Source organism: Glossina fuscipes, unplaced genomic scaffold (assembly GCF_014805625.2).
Source record: "Glossina fuscipes isolate IAEA_lab_2018 unplaced genomic scaffold, Yale_Gfus_2 26, whole genome shotgun sequence".
In the NCBI taxonomy this organism is placed as follows: Eukaryota; Metazoa; Arthropoda; class Insecta; order Diptera; family Glossinidae; genus Glossina; species Glossina fuscipes.
The window spans coordinates 7,245,704-7,265,252 of NW_023998421.1; the positions used below are offsets into that span (position 1 = coordinate 7,245,704).

At 32.9% G+C, this 19,549-nt stretch overlaps 1 protein-coding gene across 3 annotated transcripts in view; it reads right to left on the reverse strand.

Moving 5' to 3' along the window:
• The window catches only part of LOC119635536 (rap1 GTPase-activating protein 1), a 61,045-nt gene that overhangs the window by 21,791 nt on the left and 19,705 nt on the right, over window positions 1-19,549 (reverse strand). The window contains exon 1 of one of the 3 annotated variants that reach the window (XM_038030371.1): window positions 11,995-12,296. The exons of 1 other annotated variant lie outside the window; for it this stretch is intronic. In XM_038030371.1, coding sequence (XP_037886299.1) covers window positions 11,995-12,215 — 221 coding nt within the window. In that variant the 5' untranslated portion in view covers window positions 12,216-12,296. Of the gene's footprint in view, window positions 1-2,928; window positions 3,190-11,994; window positions 12,297-19,549 lie in introns of those variants that run through there. One more of the 3 variants, XM_038030372.1, reaches the window with a different exon arrangement.

A 19,549-nucleotide genomic window follows, 5' to 3' on the forward strand; every position in this document is an offset into this window, starting at 1 on the left:
ATCAATTCATCTTCACTCTCGGTACTATCGCTTTCAGCTGAACTGCTGCTGTCACTCCTTTCAAAAACTGCGTCATCTTCAGTGCCATCTATAGCAATTTTTATTTGACTTTATATTTTACTCTTCTTTCATAGCTTCCCATGAATTTTTTCCCCAGGTACAAACTTATAAAATTGTTGGTCATTTTATAAGTCCTGTTGCGGTAACTTCGCGTCCTTGGTGGACTAAAATGTCTTTCTGTTGCACTGATTCCATGTCTCAAGTTTTGTTTTTTTTAGTTTTAGAATAAAGATTTTACAGATTTATAAAAGTAAAAAAAAACAAGATATAAAAGTTAAAAAAATCGTACAAAAGCGCCTACGACAGTCGAAGCCTATTACTAGCTATCGACGATAATGGACGAAGAGTGTAAGTAAATCGGTGATTACCCCGCTTGTCTTGAGATAACTTGTGTCATATCTACCCTTAGTGGCGTACCATATTTTCGGACTAAAAAACGTACCTCAAATTTTAGAGATGATTTGTTGAAAAATATGTTAATGTTACCTTCAGACCGTGAAAGACGCACCCAAAGTTTGAGTTAATTTTTCCATGTAAAATGGTGTGCCTTATAGTCCGGAAAATACGGTAATTAATTGGATGGTTGATTTTCTGCTTTTTCAGGTATTTTGCAACTAAACACTTAAATATCTACCGTTTTTAAAAATGGCACAATAGTACCCGTCGAAGATTACATTATTTACTTCAAATGTCTTTTTGAATGAATATTTTGAATATTTTTATATAATCATCTTTAACTTATCCTTATTATGGAGTTAGAGTTAGTATATAAAACAATTGTTCATTTGGCACAAAATGGAAAGAATCCGTACAAGTGTCAATGGATTCCATTGTACATAGTAAAGCCCAAAAGGATATAAACTTTTGCAAGTATTATTAACTTGTTAGAGCCAAGCGCTGGGCAAACCAAAGTCAAAATTTTAATCCAAGTGAAATTTTTAATATGTGTACAAAGGCGTTTACTTAAGTTTCTCCTTTCCATTGCTATCGAATATATGGGAAAACAAGAAATAAGATATATTCGACTTAGGAGGAGCTTTTTAATACCTAAGATTAGCTTGTGTACGCCACTTGACTGTAATAAACAAGAAATCATTCATTCGGCGCGTCTAACTATTGTGTCTGACATATATCGCGTATATTTCAAGTCATACTTTCCTTCGAACTATTTCGGTAATAAGAACCGAATATTCATGGGCAGTTCGTTAAGCTTCTATACAAGTAGATCACGAAAATATTTTATTGATATTTGAGTTTGTTACCAAGATTTTATTAAGAAAAAATTCGACTCAACACTTCAAACTTACACTTCAAATTTCGAAGGCGAGATTTCGGAAAATTATCGGTATTTCATTAACTGTAAACGGAACCAGGGACAAGTTCTACTGATTTTCATTCTTAATCTGACAAAAGGGACAAGAGGCTTCCTGTTCTAAACAATGTCGATGTCCTAATTGCCATGAAATGGTAGACCGATAGGATTAAATCGATTCCGCATTTAACACCAATGAAGAATAAAGGGGAGTGGGAGGGGTGGGAGTAGATTCGTATTTAACTAGCGCAGATATTTACCAAGTAGGTTGACACAGCTCTCTTTCAGGCTTTGAACTGGCATTAAGATGTGCTTGGATTTGAAAATTTTATTGGGCCAAACTATAAAACTTCAGATACTTTTTCAAAAACTACCTAAGTACATAAGAAAATAATTTTCAATAATATAAGAAGAACAAATAGTACGTTTCTTTGGGATAATCTTTTCGATGCATACTTCAACATCGTTACATAATTAGCCATCGCTAGCAGTCTTTTTGAAGTACTAAATATCGCAAATTATTCTTATAGAGCAACTTTTTGAAAACAGGAAGTTATATGGGGAGTGATCCAGGATTGATCGAATTTATTTTCAATAGCGCCCATCTTTGGGTTCAAACATGTGATTCGACTTGCGACTTGCAGGTCGAACAAGAGAATAGATCATGCAGACATCAGACAGACATCAGACAGACATCTAAAATCAATTTCGCAAATAATTTTGAATTTTTATAATAAAATGTGTGTCTACCTCATCTTATTCTGGCTGTTGCATATAAGCACAAAACGTGATATAGCTCTACTGATAGTAGCGCAGGGCGGCGCAAGTCGTTTGATACTTAAATTTTCATTCGCTGTCAAGTCAAGTGCAGTCATTCTCTAATCTTAGAATGCTTATTGCCTATTGCTTCGTAAACTTTCAAGGCTTCTCCTAATCCTTTCATAATAATGTATAAATGTTTTTTCGTTTTCTGCTCAGTTTTCAACTTCAATTTTTTGCTTATTCTTACTCTTTTGAAACCATTTAGCTCATTTCTTATGTCCTCGGAAGAGGCTAAGATATCGCCTCTTCAGCTTATGTCTCAGAATCCAAGCCAAAGACATTCTGAGAATTGGAGAAAGCACACTAACAATGCATTAATCACCACTTAAGCTGGGCGGACGCTACTTTCATATCTCTTGCGGGGGCTTTCGTACAAAAAATATATACCTTTAAAGATACAAACATCTGAGTATCTTTTTCCCTTAACGACCAAAAGATTCCATTATATGTCTTCGGCATCATCTGTTCTCATGTGCACTGCCATAGATATATTGTGATTACGAAGTCGTTTTTCATAACATACACGAAATGTGAGATAAAAGAAATTATTTGAAGCGTTCTACATATTGCGTACATCAATGTTAGAGGAACATATGACTTCCTTTAGTTTTGCTTTTTTTTCTGGACGGAGCAGTAAAAAAAACGCCACAGCATATGGTCAATATCAATAAATATTCAATTTACGTTGATGGAAAATTGGATTTTTGTTTTTTCTTTGTTTCATTTTTACCTACCCAGCTGGCGATGAGCCTTGACTTAGCGATTTTGGGCTGCCGTTTGTCGTTGGCTTGCGTAATGCTTTCGGTGACTGATATAAAGGTGAAGAGGCGATGCGATTGTCATCTCCCTTGGCCGAATGACTCATGATTGTCCCAGATTCAAAAGTTGTGTCTTTACTTTCAATCTGTTCTAACATTTGAAGTTTTATCATTTTTGTAAATATTTCTTATTAATTAATGACTATAACAAATTTTTTGGCTTTGTAATAATATTTGGTGTATTTTTTATTTAAACTTTTTTTTTTTTCTGTATTTAATTATACTTTTCTGGTAAATAGAGAAAAAAAAAAAAATAAATTCGTTTAATTCAGTTCACTTCATGGTGTTTATTATTCCTTTTGTGGTTTAGTTTCTTTTCACAAACACATCATTATTAATTATTCAGATATATATGTTCGTATGTGTACATATTCCATTTCGCTAAGGGGAAGTCGTTATTTGTGTAATGTATGCTTCATTCATGTTGCGAAATTTTTATTATAACATGTGTTTTTTTTTTTTTTTGTTTTTACTTGTTTTCATTATTAAATTGTTGAAGCATAAAAAGACGTTTGTAAACAAGTTTATTTTTATAACATTATACGTAGACTATATGGCTCCCAATCAGAACAAGTAGTTATAAGTAATAAAAATGTTGAATTAGGACAAGCATACACAAAGTCTTTACACAATTCCAAAGAGCCATGCGTTATTAAAGGTGTCAAAGAAATGCTAAGGCGTTGCGTTATTATTCCAAGTATTATAAAAATTGAACTAAGAAAGACGACTACAACCGTCTGCTAAAACTAGACATAGTTTCGTTAAGCAAAACTGGTAGGTACGTAATTATAAACTCATTATTGCTAACTAACTAACTAGTAAATGCATCGATCAACTTGTCCCGGGACTAAATAAGAAAAAATATTTTTTTTTTTGCAAAAGTTCACTTCAGCATCATTTCATTATCTATTTTAGAAGTGAAACAATCAGCACAAAACTTTTTTATCATTTTGTCGGCTTTTTAAAGCAGAATTTCTCAGGACTTTTAAAATACACTTCAGCTCCCGCTTTGATCTCATTATTTGCTCCAAAATTCTTCATTCTTCTTAGAAGGTAACAGTTGCCAGGAAGTTTATCGGGAGAAAACAGTGGTTGATGGAATTCAAATTTAAATCCATGCAATTTTCCCATTCTGACCATTGACTTGCGACACGGTCACACGGTCTCTCCTTGTGAGAAAATACGATAGCTTTACAATGTAAATACAATATCTCTTGATGTCTTTGTGATGTCAGCTACCTTCCGTAACTTTTTCTAATTTTTTTTTTTTATTTATGATTTCTGACATAATCATCTCGTTTGGGCATCCAGTACGTTTCCGTACGAATCAGTAAGGCACCCCCAAATTGTTGCTTTTTAAGGAGAAATGTTGCCAGATAATTTTTCAAACCAACGTGAGTTTGAACAAAAATCCGATATTTCGAGAGTAGCTTGACTTAAGCTACGATAATTCGTAAACAAGTGGCTGGTATTTCCTAAAAATAATATTACACTTTTTCTTAAAGATGACATCTTCATGCCAATTCCGGGATTTATTGACCGATGCGTCATTATAGGCTGTAATGCAAAACATCTCTACAATGTCTAGACTAAAATCAAAGCTAATTATCCAGATATAGTTCAATGATAGCATGCTACAAAAACCAGTAAGCCGAAGCATGTCAAAGATGAAGAAAATTTCCAATTCCTTATGCTTGCAAACGCGGACAACAAATCACTCAATGTTGATCAAGGCGATTTTATATGCATTGAAAAACTTTAGCAGTTCACTTTTGTCTCTTTCTTTCGAAGGTCATACATCGTTTTCTTATACTTTAATCGATATTAATCTGTATTTTATTATAAAATTTTTCTTACTAGCGATAGATTTTTGCTGGCTTTTACTCAATGTCTGTGCACTCTAACTACTATACTATGATGGAAAGTTTTTTTGTTTTTTTTTTGCCTTACCATTCGTCAATTTAGGTTCGTATCACTTGAGTATGAGAATGATTTTCGTAACGATACCAATAAAAGTTAGTTAAGTAATGAATGCGCTCTAATTCTGTTTTCCGGTCTAGCAACAAGACCAGTCGTTCACGTTTTATCAATAATAGTAATAAATAATATCATAATGCGTTGGGATTTTAAATGAATTAGAACGATTTCATTTGGTATACCAACCAAAGGTAATCAACTACATCTGTACGCGCGTATGTGTATAGAAGCAATTGCACTCAAATGCAAACTTTAAAGCAAATAAAATAAATTTATTTTAACTATATACGAGAATGCGTTACTGTCATCTCTATGGTAACTATATATATTAAATTTAATCCATCTATTGAATGTTAGATTCCATTAATAAATAAATCACTATCTAGAACAACAAGTAAAAAAATTATATTTGCCTGGGACCGTAACATTTGGATGCGCCAGGAAAATGGAAAAAACTTAAATACGAAAATCCGATACTCTATTATAGTGGATGGATGCGACCGCTTTCCTATATTTCTGTAGGATACACGTGGAAATTTTTATCCTATGTCTATTCCAGCCCATGAGTAATAAGTAAAAAACCAGTCAGGTGTAAATTATTTCAATTCATTTAATTTAATTTAGTTATGATGAAGTCCATAAATTGATTTAAATGATATCTGTATACACTATCATGTGGATGCATAGAAATATATAACGGAGAGCACATAAAATATTCTATTCAAAATATAAAATAAATTCAAAATCTAACTGAGCTTTAAAGCATAAACTGTCTGGAAATTTTGCTTCGAAAACGATCTAAATCTTGAAGTTTTACGTACATCATCCAAAAATTGGAGGTGGAGTAGGGGGGTCGATTATTTGCAACACGCCAATATACGGATTAAAGGCTCCACTAAGTATATATACACATCTTGGATCAACATAAAATTCCGAGTTGATTGAGTTGTCAGTCCGTCTATTTGTCTGTTTTGTAAATCGATATACAAGAATGAAACATGAAATATATATTCTTGTTCTACATCGTCCACAACCACATCATTGTGGGACAAAAATTATAATTTACAATTGATAGCATACGTTGCTCATAAACTTGCTGCTAAAATTTCAAAGAAAAATACGTCTGATTCGACAAAAGCGACGCCTACAATCAATGACGACGAGCAAACAAGGGAGCGAAAGTATAGCAACGCGCAAAACAGAGCGTCATAGATTGCATGGCAGATTTATTTATTTGATGCCTTCTAAATGCGACATCCTCATTTTTCAGCTAACTCTAACTAACACTACTGAAACTATATGTTTGAAAGGACTTAAATCTTGCTCAGTGTAAGTAAGGCAGTTTTAGAACATTTTATTAAACTCGTCAGTTGCTGCATCTTAAACGACGATATTGGTTTAATGATGCAGTCACCTATTTAGAAGAATGGAAAAAATTTACGATTTTATGTTATAATATCAGCGACCTTGCCTTATTCGTGAAAGTCATAAAAAGGTAGGAGAGGTTTGTATTTGAAAATTCGATCTGTAGACATCGCGAATAACGATTTATTGTACTGTCTGTAATGTCTTCAAAACAAGCAGCAGAGATTCTACAATGTGTTTGTATGGGCATGAGTTCATTTAGCTAAACTCTTCAGTGTGCCCAAAAATGTAAAGTTGAAGCTCGACATGTACACACTTGACGTCAATAACTTTACGTCAATTTTGACAATACATCTTAAGCCCAAACACGCACGTAACTATAACTGGAAAACAAGTAAAAACTATAAATAATGAGCCAGTGTGCCAATCGTTGAATACCTTACATCACATCGCTCACATATAAGCATATATATGTACATATATATGTACTTAAATACAATATATATTTAAGCATTCGGGATCCTCTGACATATATGCATTTACAATATCGTGAGAACCAATTTCAAGTTGATCGCGCCTATGTATTAATATCACAATATTGCGCACAACTTATACTAAGAATTTAGGAAAAATATCTAAAAAAAATATAATTTGGCGGATTTTTGGACTTCACTTGGAGAGAATGTTAAAAATAAACATTTAATCCATTTGACAAAATTTTGAAATTGTAATCGATATCGCACACAGTCTCTCACAGAGAGTCCCTGCTTCTTAAGGCGATAAAGGATACGCAAACATAGGTTTGAAAATTTGCATACTCTCTTGATGTATATATATATATATTACAACACATATGCATGTGAACGTAAAAATTCTTACGAAGTTTTCGCAAGATGCAAGATTTTGGCTCTGCGCTCCAGTGAAATTCATATGTATATAGCACGATGTCTTATTAAAGTCCTCTAGGAAGTAAAAAGAAAGCAATACCGCATAAATGAATGACAACTTTTGTAAATTGACATTTAAGGGAATAAAACACACCCATTTAATACGAAAAAATTGAGTCTCTACCAACTGTAAAATCTTAAAGTAAATTGAAATAGCTTACGTTCTTATGAGATGCGGGTGTAGCAACGAAGCTACTTGCAAAAAAACAAGAAGAAGAGATATGTCATCGAAATATCTGATTTTTTGCGACCACATTTACCTTTTTTACTCGACAGAGGGACGGACAAACAGATCTGATTCAACTTCAATCCCTATCAAGAATATGTTACAAACAAAATGAAGAAATTATAATAACTTTAATCTTCTTTTATGCTTGGCGGCTTTATCATCCGCTTTGTATTAGTTAAAGGAGCTACTGCGAAAACGAACGCAAATATGGATATTTATGTTTTAATGCTTTACAAATTATAGAAATTATAATGCGGAAATTTAGCATTTGATGTATATGCTTGCACTTCACTTTCGTTTTTCTTTTTCTTTTGCAAGCTGATCATCTGGTGATTTAGGAAATTACCGTTACATTACGTTTTTATGTGCTTTTCAATTCCTTTTAAGACATCGCGAAGTAGTCCCTATTGCCGCGATTCCGGCAGAAGAAAAGTCTTTCTTCTTTTTAATAAGGAATATGTGTCGAGTTTGGGATAATTTTTAGTAAAATGTACTGAAATCTCGTTCAAGTCCAAAAATGCTAATTGAAAAAGGAAATAGTAAACTAGAGTCGATTTCACAACATCGAACAAACTGAAGCTCTTTCACTTGAAACTATACATTACGACTGTAGATGTTGTTTGTCAACGCAATCTGTAACCTGCAGGTCGAAGTTCGCAGTTCGCGTACATTGTAGGACAATGCAAGTGCATTAATCATCTCGCCATTTAGTGAGTACGAAGTCCGCGCTGAATTTTAGAAACACAAGTAATGCTTTTTTTCAGTCCTTTTAACCTTCACTTAGAACACGGCACATAATGTGTTTATCTTTCTTTGATACTAAAAATTAAAAACTTTTGGTTAGCAACACGATGAAAGCGAGTTTGAGAAAATACTGTTATTAATATTTATGTATGCTTTACAACGATTGTAAGGTGAGGTGATGAGACTTATGTTGTTATTTTTGTTGTTGCTGCTGTGAATGAAATTAAGTTGATTAGCAGTTCGAGCACACACACATAAAATATTCATTTTAATTGCATTCGTTCACGAATTTTATCTGAGGTCAGTAAAACTTAAATGGTCAACGGTTCTTCCTCTCTATGCATATATTTTCTTATTTTCTTTTTTGTTCATAACAAAAGTTTGCAATGTATTTACAATTATCACATGATGTTCATTATAAACCTGATGGCAATATTTTCCTTTTTTTTTTTTAAATTTCACTTTTAATTCACTATTATTGTCATTGAAATCAAAGTTTATTAATTAAAATTTTGTTTGCGTTTACAAATTGAAAAAATTTCACAATAAAAAAAAATTTTCTTTTGTTAATAACTAAAATGTATTAAATTAAATGTTTGTAATTGAATAAAAAATGAAATAAATCTATGCGCCAAAATTCCACCTACTTCGATTTTCAAAAAACAACAAAATGCAACTGCAAAGGCAAGCAAAGCAAAGCAAACGCAAAGCCAATAGCAGAAGCAAAAGAAAGAGCGTACTTAAGTGGTTTTAAAAAATTCAAAAAAAAAAAAAAAGGAAAAAGAAAACAAAAGCCGACAACAAGCTTCCATTCGTTTGGAAAAACAGTACTTCGGTTGCTAAAACGCGCGCACACGTACGAATATATTTTTCCATGCTCCCAATTATACCCATTGAATAATATGCGAACAACCGGCGTCTGGTCTGGAGTTGAGGGCAAAAATATATATAAATAATAGAGAAAAATAAACAAGAGAAAAATAAAACAACACAAAACAAAATCTGTGCAGATGTGTGTACATATACGACAATGTACACTTATATGGAAGTGCATTCGTTGTCAACGGACCAACTGTATAATTATATGTGCTTGCAAAGCATGCTACAAAACAAATCACTAACTAGCTTTAGTCGAATATCCGGCACCCAATGAACTCCCATTGTCCGATATATATATATATATATATATATATGGACATACAAAATATGTAATAGAAATTGTATTGAATTCCTATAAAGTAGTGGGTTCCTAATGTAAACCTCCTAAGATTTAAGTGAAGTTTTCAGCTTCTTGTAAATGTCCATCAATCAGTCGGTTTATATGCGTTATAACTCTCACCTTAAGCCGTTATATACTTTCTTTTCGTAGGGCTCGGTGTGAAAACAAAAGAGAGTGTTATGTTCAGTTAAGTGGTGAATATAATAGAAATTGGAGCATGAGAATGTATTAAATTCAGCTTACAGCAAATTAAAAGGATGAAAAATTTGTCACAGTACAATACCATACAGATTGAATTTTAGTTAAATAAAAAATTTAAAAAGTTTTCGATATTGTTTACATATATAAAAACAAAAATATTCTTAAAATATTCTTTATCCGCCTGAGTAGCCGAAGGCGAGGAATCTCTCAATGATCGTGGGTTCGAATCTCAAGTGCGGTAGAGTTTTTAATAAAAGCCGATAGCCTTAGATGCTAGTGCCTTTAAGAGTTTAGTCTTAGAATTTATTTCTCTGGCGAATTTAAAATAATAATAATAATAATTCTTAAAATGTAAGAAACAAAGTTAATTGAAACAACAAAAAAAAAGCTTTGTAGACAGATTATTGTGGAAAAATTTTGAATTTTATGTTATTCGCTAATTCTTGTGATTTGTAATTTGATTATTATATATATATAAATATATTTATACGAGCTGGATGTAAGACGTCAGGTGTATTACTAGATATATTTTGGAGTGGAAGGCGTATCTTGCATACTAAATTTATTGCTTAAATAAAATAAATAATCCACGCAATCATGAAGTACAACTAAAAATATCGCCCAAACAGGTGTAATTATATGGCTATCTATCCAAATTGTCAAAGAGCGGGAATCTTTGAAGAGAAAAATCGAATGATATTGAAAACAAGACTGGGTGCGATGGGTTTTTTGGGTTGAAAATCATATAAGCAATGCGCTTCAGATTCTCGGAATAGAAGGAGAGGACAATGGCAGAGACATTCTAAAATATTTTTATAAAAATCGTTTTTAAAATAGTAAACAAAACTTTGAACTAATTCTTTACTCCAAAATTTATTGAAAAATAATTATTAAATAATTGTGAAAAGTATTCAAAATTTGTTTAAATAATTCGAAGAAAAATGTGTTTATAAAAACGAACTGTGGTTGGATTGCTTTACAAAAATTTTCGTTTCTTACAAGGACTATAGGCCTAAAAGAAGGGTATCCAAGATACGATTTCAGCCGAATACTACTCTCTTATATGTTATTAGATAACAACACACAACTAAGTAGTGGTGGATAATTTTAATAGAGTGCGAGCCGAGCGCGAATATGCATTCTCTCAATTTTCCCTTTTTTTTTTTTTGCTTTTTCCTCTCTTTTAAAATCTTTTGATAAGAACTTTTTCTGTTATTTTGCGATACTTTCGCGAGCGTATTCAACTATATGTATATGTAAAAAAATGTAGTATGTAGTATGTACACAGACACATGTGTGAGCGTATGCGAATACAAACATAACTGTTAATTTGTTTTCAGTTTTGATAAGAATTCAAGTGAGAATGAACTAAAAGGGTAAACAAAGTGAACAATAACACTAAGAGTTTTCCAATTTTGACAATTTCTGAACCCCCTTTATGATATTAGATTTTGATACTTGTTGTTAATAAATTAACTTGAATGAAAAAAAAAAGAAATTCTTAATCTATTTTGAAATCTTTATACAATTCTATCGTTATTTACCAGGGGCGGGCAACACTTATTACTATTAACAAATTAACATGGATGGGAAACGAGTCTTTTTTCTACGAACTATTTGAAAAAAGATTATCAATCCATTTTGAAATCTTTATTCAAGGAATATATATAATTACATTGCTATCCGACTAAGTTGCCGAAGGCAACTCAATTATCGTGGGTTCTCTCTCCTCAAATCCGGTAGAGTTTTTAATGAAGCTGTTAGTGCTTTAAGAATTTTGTTCTAGAATTTAATTCTCTGGCTAAAGTAATAATAATAATAATAACAATTATATATTATTATAGAGGGGAACGACTTTTTTTCATTAACAACTAATTTTAATTTTCATAACGCGACGGGGGCCAGGATTGCTCTCTTGCGAGCAAATCGCATTATTTAAAATTTTAGTCGTGCCGCACCGCACTCGATGGCTTCGCGGGCTTGATTTGGCCCGACGGTCGAAGGTTGCCCCGTTGTGTGCTCTATAGCAAGCAAAGGTGCAGGTTATCCTGCACAAAGCTTCAATATATAATAATGCCTTGTGGCGTATAAATTGAATAAAATTTAATTAGATGACCTTTTTCCTTTTAAATAAAATAAAAAAGTTTACTACAAAACACTAAGGAACTTCTTTTCATAATTGTCATTATCGTGGAACATTTAAAGTTTTGTGTAAAAGTTCTTTAGGGCCGCTTGCCGCTTGCCGCTTTACTCAAAATGAAAATTTCGTTTTGATTGCTTTTACTTTATGCATTCATTACCTTAAGCGATCCAGTTTCGTTTCATCACAGCTCTCTAAACGTTGATATATGATATTCGTCGAGGCTTTCCGATATTCAATGAAACTTGCACTTTTCTTCAGGCTCGGAATTTTGGACGTATTACGCCAATATTTGAGCATGCGATAAAGTTTACCACTTTTTGTTGTAATATTAACATCATTTTCAAAATTTGTGCTCGATAGGGTACTATAAGATGACATTTTGATTCATCACAAATAATACTCGATTAAAGTGCTTACGAATTGAAACTATTTCATACACTGGCAATGTAATTTAATATTCAACAATAAAATATGTAAATGTTTTTATTATTATTATTTTTTTTTTTTTATTTTTTTATATTTTTTATTTTTCTTAATGCGAACACATGTGCATGCATATGTGAAACTGATTAAGAAACATTGCAATTCGTTGCCTGCTCACTTCCACGATAAATCGAACATAAGCCCAACAAAGTATCACTTATACGTTTAAAAAAAACTATAAAAAAAGTTAAAGAGAAGAAAAAACACACAAAAGAAATGGATTATGGAAAAAAAAAATTATAATTGCCTTACGCAACGAATTTTGTACACCTATCATGCCCATCAAGAGAATATGTAAAAATTTGGAAAATATTATAAATCAATTGCAGGCGTGTTCGTGACTGTGAAAGGGCACTTTTTTGCAAAGAGATTCATATTTGAACACATCGAGGGAAGCGAAAGCCTTTATCATCTTTATTTTTTGTACCTTCTGACACTTTTCAACTTAAATGCCACTTATGTTGTTACTATTATTCTTGTGTGGGCAATCCGTAGTGCGTTTCAAAATATCTGCTGTACACAAGATGTGCATTATATTTGATAGGGACCTTAGAGGTTACTGTGACATAAGTCGAAGACCGTGTTGACTTTAAAAAAGCAGCCTTAAAGCGCCATGTTAGCAAAATGTTTGGATTTGTTTCTCTTCTAAAAGCTCAAAATTTTGATAACTCATAACCTATCCTAGCTTAGATTACAAAAATTGCTCAATAGAACTTTTAATGCGCACTACAATTGCAGCACAAAAGTATCTGTTACTCGGAAACTACCTCTTACCCCACTAATTGTTTTACTTATTATTAATTTTTTATAAGCATTTGTAATAACTATATGCAGATTTACAAAATTGAATTTATGTTTACAACGATTGATTGCAAGCATTCTTTGAAATTGTAATACGCAGACTTAATGATACTGTAATTACTACCCATTATGGTTGCATATCTGCTCGGTTCTCCCGAGACGATCAGTCTTCGGTAGACTTTATGGCGTCATACATGTGTTGCTACATATAAATACATAAGCACTGAACTTAATTACTGATAAACACAGAAAACAAGCGCTTGATTACTATATTAATGCTAAGAGAGCAGATTTTGCTTAATTATGGGCGTTTCAAAAACATTTAAAACTATTTTAATATTAATTATTATATTCATTTATACAAATATCTTTTGCTGTTTGGCTATTTGCTGAGCTGTTGCCTGCAACTCTTTTTAGAAAGATAAGAGAACGATTGTATTCGGTACTTGAATTAATTTAGATTAATTAGATTAATTAAATAGACGGTTTTAAAATGACACTGAATTGTACCCTGCCGGGAACGTTTGAAGATCCAACATGACGTCTTCTTTTTTAATGCACATACTAACAATAAATTTAAACTCCTTAGATCTAATGCAATTGAAATTATTAGGAAACTATGAGTATATTGGGTGCTTGCATGTATTTTGATCCTTTTTTCACTTAAAATAGGCATCCATTGAAAAAAGATCTGCTTCTACTATTTTTTCTCATCTTTCTGGCAACATGGCGATATCGCGTCGAAAGAATGATATTGATTCAACAGCAGTCCTATTATCGATCCATTTTCGTACTTCTTTAAGATTTCGAAATTGTATGCCAACCCACAATCAATGCATCAATCTGAACAAGTGGTAGTTAGAAGACGCTGTGTTTGGTGAGTACACTGGCAGAACTTCCCATTCGAGCTGGAACTGTGTATTCTTGGCAACATTTGCAACGTGCGACCGAGCGTTGCCATGCAAGAGGGTAACTTTGCGTCTGTTATCCGCTATCACTGGTCTTTTTTGCAACAACTAAACCTTGTTGATTCGATCATATGCACCGAAAAACTTTGTGGCCTTGTGCTAGCGCTTCAGTGTCGATGCCGACGTGAGAGAGGGTCACCCCTCTCCTGCCCCCAGCCGAACTAAATTTTTCTTATCAACTTATGACGTCTAAATACTATTACAGAGCTAGTTATGTCGACACATTTTGAAAATTGCTGTTTTCTTTCCATATAACGACTTTTTAAAGTACGACGTTCTAAGGGAAGTGCTCGAGAACGTGGGTGGATTCAAATCATTTTCAATGGCGTTCGTTCTTGGGTCAAAGCAAGCCAGTGTATCAAATTTCACGCGGACAGACGGATAGACAAGTTTAAATCGATTCAGAAAGTGAATCTGAATCGATCGGTATAATAAGCCATCCCCACAAACTTATATTACTTTGTATATATCGCAAAAATTGTGAAGCGTAGCTTGAACACAAATTTACATGGACAGACATGAGACGGACAGACAAGCTTATAATAAAAGGATTGTCGAGCTTAAACCCTTCTTACATCCTTTCGCAAAAGCTTAATACAGCCTGCACCACAATGGTTGTAGAGTATAAAACTTATTTCTATTTTTATTGTTTTTATTATGCTGACCTACTTTGGCCAAAAAAGTAAATTCCAAAAGTAAGATGAACACTAGTGGCTAAGTGGTGGTATTGGATCGATTTTTTTTTCAAATGTTGCCAAAATGATTAGTGTAACCGCTTTAATAAAGACAAATATTTTATTGACATTAGGTTTTCAGGTGCTTTTAAGAAAGAAACATTTTCAAGCACAATGCAACCATATACAATAAACATCCTCATAATAGTGTAGCAATAGAACTAACACACCTTTCATTGACGAACACATTAAGATCTCGTCTAAGTATTATATAAGCAATTAGTATGTTCAATACACTCCTGCATAGTTTACACTACTGCTCACCTATTTTAAATAAAAGAATTCAAAATATGTATTCGTAATGTTACAATCTTAGCTCGTGAGAGGATCATCAATCAAATTCATGCACATGTACTATACGTGAATAAGCGGCAAACATTACCTATAGAATGATTAATGCAAACTTTTATAACCCATTGGTTTTTTAGCGCTTTTTTGCATTGCAAAACCACTCTGATTTTCATTCATTTGTAAGTGTGTAAATGTGTAAATAGGTGTGCCTAACGTAAAATATTAAAAGCTTTTTATTATTGCAAAAAAAGAGCATAAAACGCTTTATTCTGAAAACAGAATGAAAACTACTCAAACGCAAAACGAACTGCCAATCGTGATTAAAACACCTCGCATCTGCTCATTATTCAATACAGTCAGTTAAGACAGTTCGGATACAGATTATTTTCAATTAAGTGCAATCCCATGCTTTGCTATGCTTTTGCTTCATATTTGCAAGAATTTTGGAAGAGCAAAAGAGGCTGATCAATCTGCTAACAACTTTCGCCATTGAAGGACGGAAATAAAGAGAAATGCATTAGCGACCGCCTTCTATCTCTTATCATTTTGATTTTACTCAATTCCGGGTCTATTGTCGGCTACGTCACGCGTCAGAAAATGCATTACAATGATACGTATCACGCACTGAATGAATTTGAGTGACCTCTCTGCTCCGCTTTACTTGATTCTAGCTTTTTACTTTGCAGTCTTATGCAATAAACTGATCTATGGATCAGCACAGAAATGGATCAATTTTCTTTTTAATTAATTTCCCGGATTATCATCTCAAAAATTTGCTTACAAAAGTTGAGCTTATTTCAAGCTATTTCGTATTGAAACCAGGATGTCAAGTTGCAAAAGCAGCAGATTCAGCCCTCATCCATCCCATCTAATATATGGACACACTTATGTTATTATCTATGAAGTGCTGCCGCGTTGTTTAAAGATGCGTTAGATAATATCGTCCAGGAAGTATATCGTCTACTTTTACATTAATGCTCTAAGCTTTGCCTTGAAATGTTCATGCGTACATAATAACTACTGGATCTATCAGCTATATAGACGGCGCTTGTTGTTTAAAAAAGTTATCGTGCTTGAAAGTGTTCATCTTTACAAACCTTAACTTGTGTATTTGAATATACTATGTTGGTTAGCATTTCTTGAACAATCAATCAATAGCGGACGCTCTTAGTACATATGGAATGATTGGTCATGCTTACGCAAACAATCTCATATCTGAGCTAGATTCTACTCTGTGAGGGAATGCAGAAATAGTGGATAAAATCCATAAAATGGTATTGTATGACAGTCGATTCCAAGCTCGAGCAAAAAGGCATGGTTGCCTTCAAAAGTGACAAGAATATGCCTGAGATGGGAGCCATGTTTAATCACGAAATATTAAAAGCAGTCCCTTCAAGATGTGTCAAACGAGTGTTCGCCGATATTTCACAGTCAAGAACTTCAATGTTTATTTTGATTCGTAACATTCGTTGCATCATTCATTCAGTATAAGCTTTAAGAAATAAGATCAAGACAGCAGAGAGGCATAAGCAGAGGTCGACTTAGAGTGGGACCACGAATATATTTGCTTTCTATGGTTCCTGATGGGTAATTCTAGGTGTTTCTAGCGAAAGGACAAATGCAGTATTGTCCTATCCTTCAGCGACAGATATATGGAGCAAACAGAAGTAGAAGATTTTCTACAAATGACAAGCTCTTGATTGGTAAATTCAGCTTGCCGGAGGCATTTGGGCGCACGACTGCAATATATGTTGCATATTTCCATTTCTAGTTTTGGAAACCTTGTGAAGTGCTTACGTTAATGTGAATTTTCTCACAACCCGTTTCGACAGGAAGCTAAGTTGTACAATAGAAAAATTGTTGAATTTATTGTAATGATTAAGAAATATGTTTAAACAGCAGAAATTGAAGTTTCGAAGCGCATCTACGTAACGGCGAAATAAGGAAACGAAAATGCAAATACCCTTACGAAGACAATATTTAGAAAAACCTTATGTAAGAAGTAATTGTAAGAATTTACTCAGAATTTTGCAATAAATACGGATTTGCAAGAGCCCCGACCCAAGATGAGTTTAGTTTTCTTAGTCGCTTTATGTGAAAGCAATCAATCAATCTTATTTCGAACTTAATACTGGAAAAGAATACTTATTTCGAAGTTAAGTTTGTGTTAGAAAATATATTCTTACTTATGTAATATCCTATCTGGACTTTGATGTTATTGTGACAATACGGAATTCGAATAAATTTTTAATATTAACAAAGAGAGAAGACAACAACCCACTCTCTAAAAGTTGTTACCTACATTAATGCACCCCACATATGCAAACACTTTTTTTTTTTTTTTTTTTAAAGAGTATGAGCACATACACCTACACCCACCAGTTTACAGAAATGCTACCATTCCAGCGCACATTACCATAAATATCTTTAAATATACATAACCGTTTAAACAAATATTCGTATGCATATAGATATGTATATATATGTATATGCATGGATTACCTATAAACATATAAACTTATGGACGGGCAAAGCGATTACAACGAATATATGGGGTCGGTCGGGTGGTATGCTATTGATGTAAAATGTAAAACCAAACAAGTTTGACCACAATTGGAACAAAATATCAACAAACAAACCGAAGAAAAAAAAAAAAAAAACACGAAAATACTAATAGTAATAATACTGCATCTGCACATAATAACAACAACAATAATATTCATATTCAATTCATGTGTAAAAGTATCAGTGAATGTTGTTTACAGTATTCTACGCGTTAGCGTTGCCAATGTAATGATTATTTTCCCATTCGATTTTGCTTTCAGTTGAAACAATTTTCATTAATTTTTTTTTCTCCTTTTGTGACAAAATTTATTAAAATTGGGAAACGAAAAGGAAAGGTTTAAAAATAATAGCAAAACAATGTAAAATGTAAAATGACATTTAAACGCCATCATCTTTAGCTTACCATACACTTATCTAATGGAAAAGTATTTGAAAAATACTCATACTCAGGCAGAAATCCAATTGCAAATTAATTGAATCTTCCGAAACTGCTGTAAAAGGTCAGTTCATCGACCTTTCCGTTCAAAAACCCAAAAGGGGTCGTCAAAATTCGTTGCGATGCTTGGAAGTTTCAAAAGGTCGTTACGTTGATTTATTTTATCCAGTTTCTCGGCTTAAAAAATCTCTATTGCAAAAAAAAAAAACTTATCTCTAGACTTTGTTCATATAAAAAAATTATTTTAAAAATTATAATTTCCCAGAGATTTTCATAGCATTTCCAATTTCCAAATCTTGTTTTCAGTTATGCCCAGGACAATGCATACTTCTAATCAATTTATACATCTCCTGATGTTTCCAACTCCGCCCATTTGCTCTTTTCTGGCATTTTGATAAACTCAAAAATTGAGGAATCGGTGGCAGTCTTATCGTGAGAGTATTCTGCTCTCATATATTCTTTCAGAGTTTCTTTCCAAGCTTCACACTGCTTTCGTTTCATTCAAATTCTTCACTAAAATTCTTATTCGCCCATGTTCCGAAAGTGATAAGCCGTCAACGAGTTAGTAAAGGTAATATTGACCTTGAATATCAAAGTGTTAAGAAGGCATCAGTATATCAACTATACGCTGTTGTGAGGATCTATGTATTTCTTGGAGTGAATTGCGAAGTGCTTTCAGGAATTAAAGCCCCGGTCACAATAAAGCCTATTTTCGCTTCATTGACGATACTAACAAGCGCTTTGCAGGCAAAGTCCGAAATTTTAAATAATTTATTTAGTAGTACTTAGGTAAACCTTGGTATAAATACTAATAACATTCCTGAGTTAAATATTTTATGTGAGATTGGATTGATCTCATATTTATACATTTCTTTATTTATTTATTGGGAAAATTCATCTACAAAAAATATCATCAGCCGCATCAAGATAAAGATCATAAAGGAATTAAATAGAAATAAAGGGGAAATTAAAAAAAAAAACTTTATTATTATTATTATTATTTTAATTTTAGACTAATGAATTGAATTCTTAGACTAAAAAAAGAGACATTGAGCACTAGCAACACAGGCCATCGGCTCAACTTTATTATTATTTAGTAAATAAAAATGAAAGATGATATTTTATTACAAATTTATTTTTATAAAGAAAAAAAAAGACATAAAAAAGCAAATGCGCGAGCATTTAGAATACGAACTGCTCTTCGACAAAGATGTGCAGCAAGAGACGTTAGAGTCGAGTGTTCGGTCTACAAAACGTTGCTAGACCGTCGTCAGCACACAGAATTTGGTTGATCAACGTTTGGCAAATGAACCAATAAACATCTCTAATATGACAGTTCGACCAATAGCCCCCCAATAGAGCTATCATATGGATGTTATTTCTAACAAAAAAAACTCATCAAAAACAACGCCTGTCAGAATTTAATGCCATCTT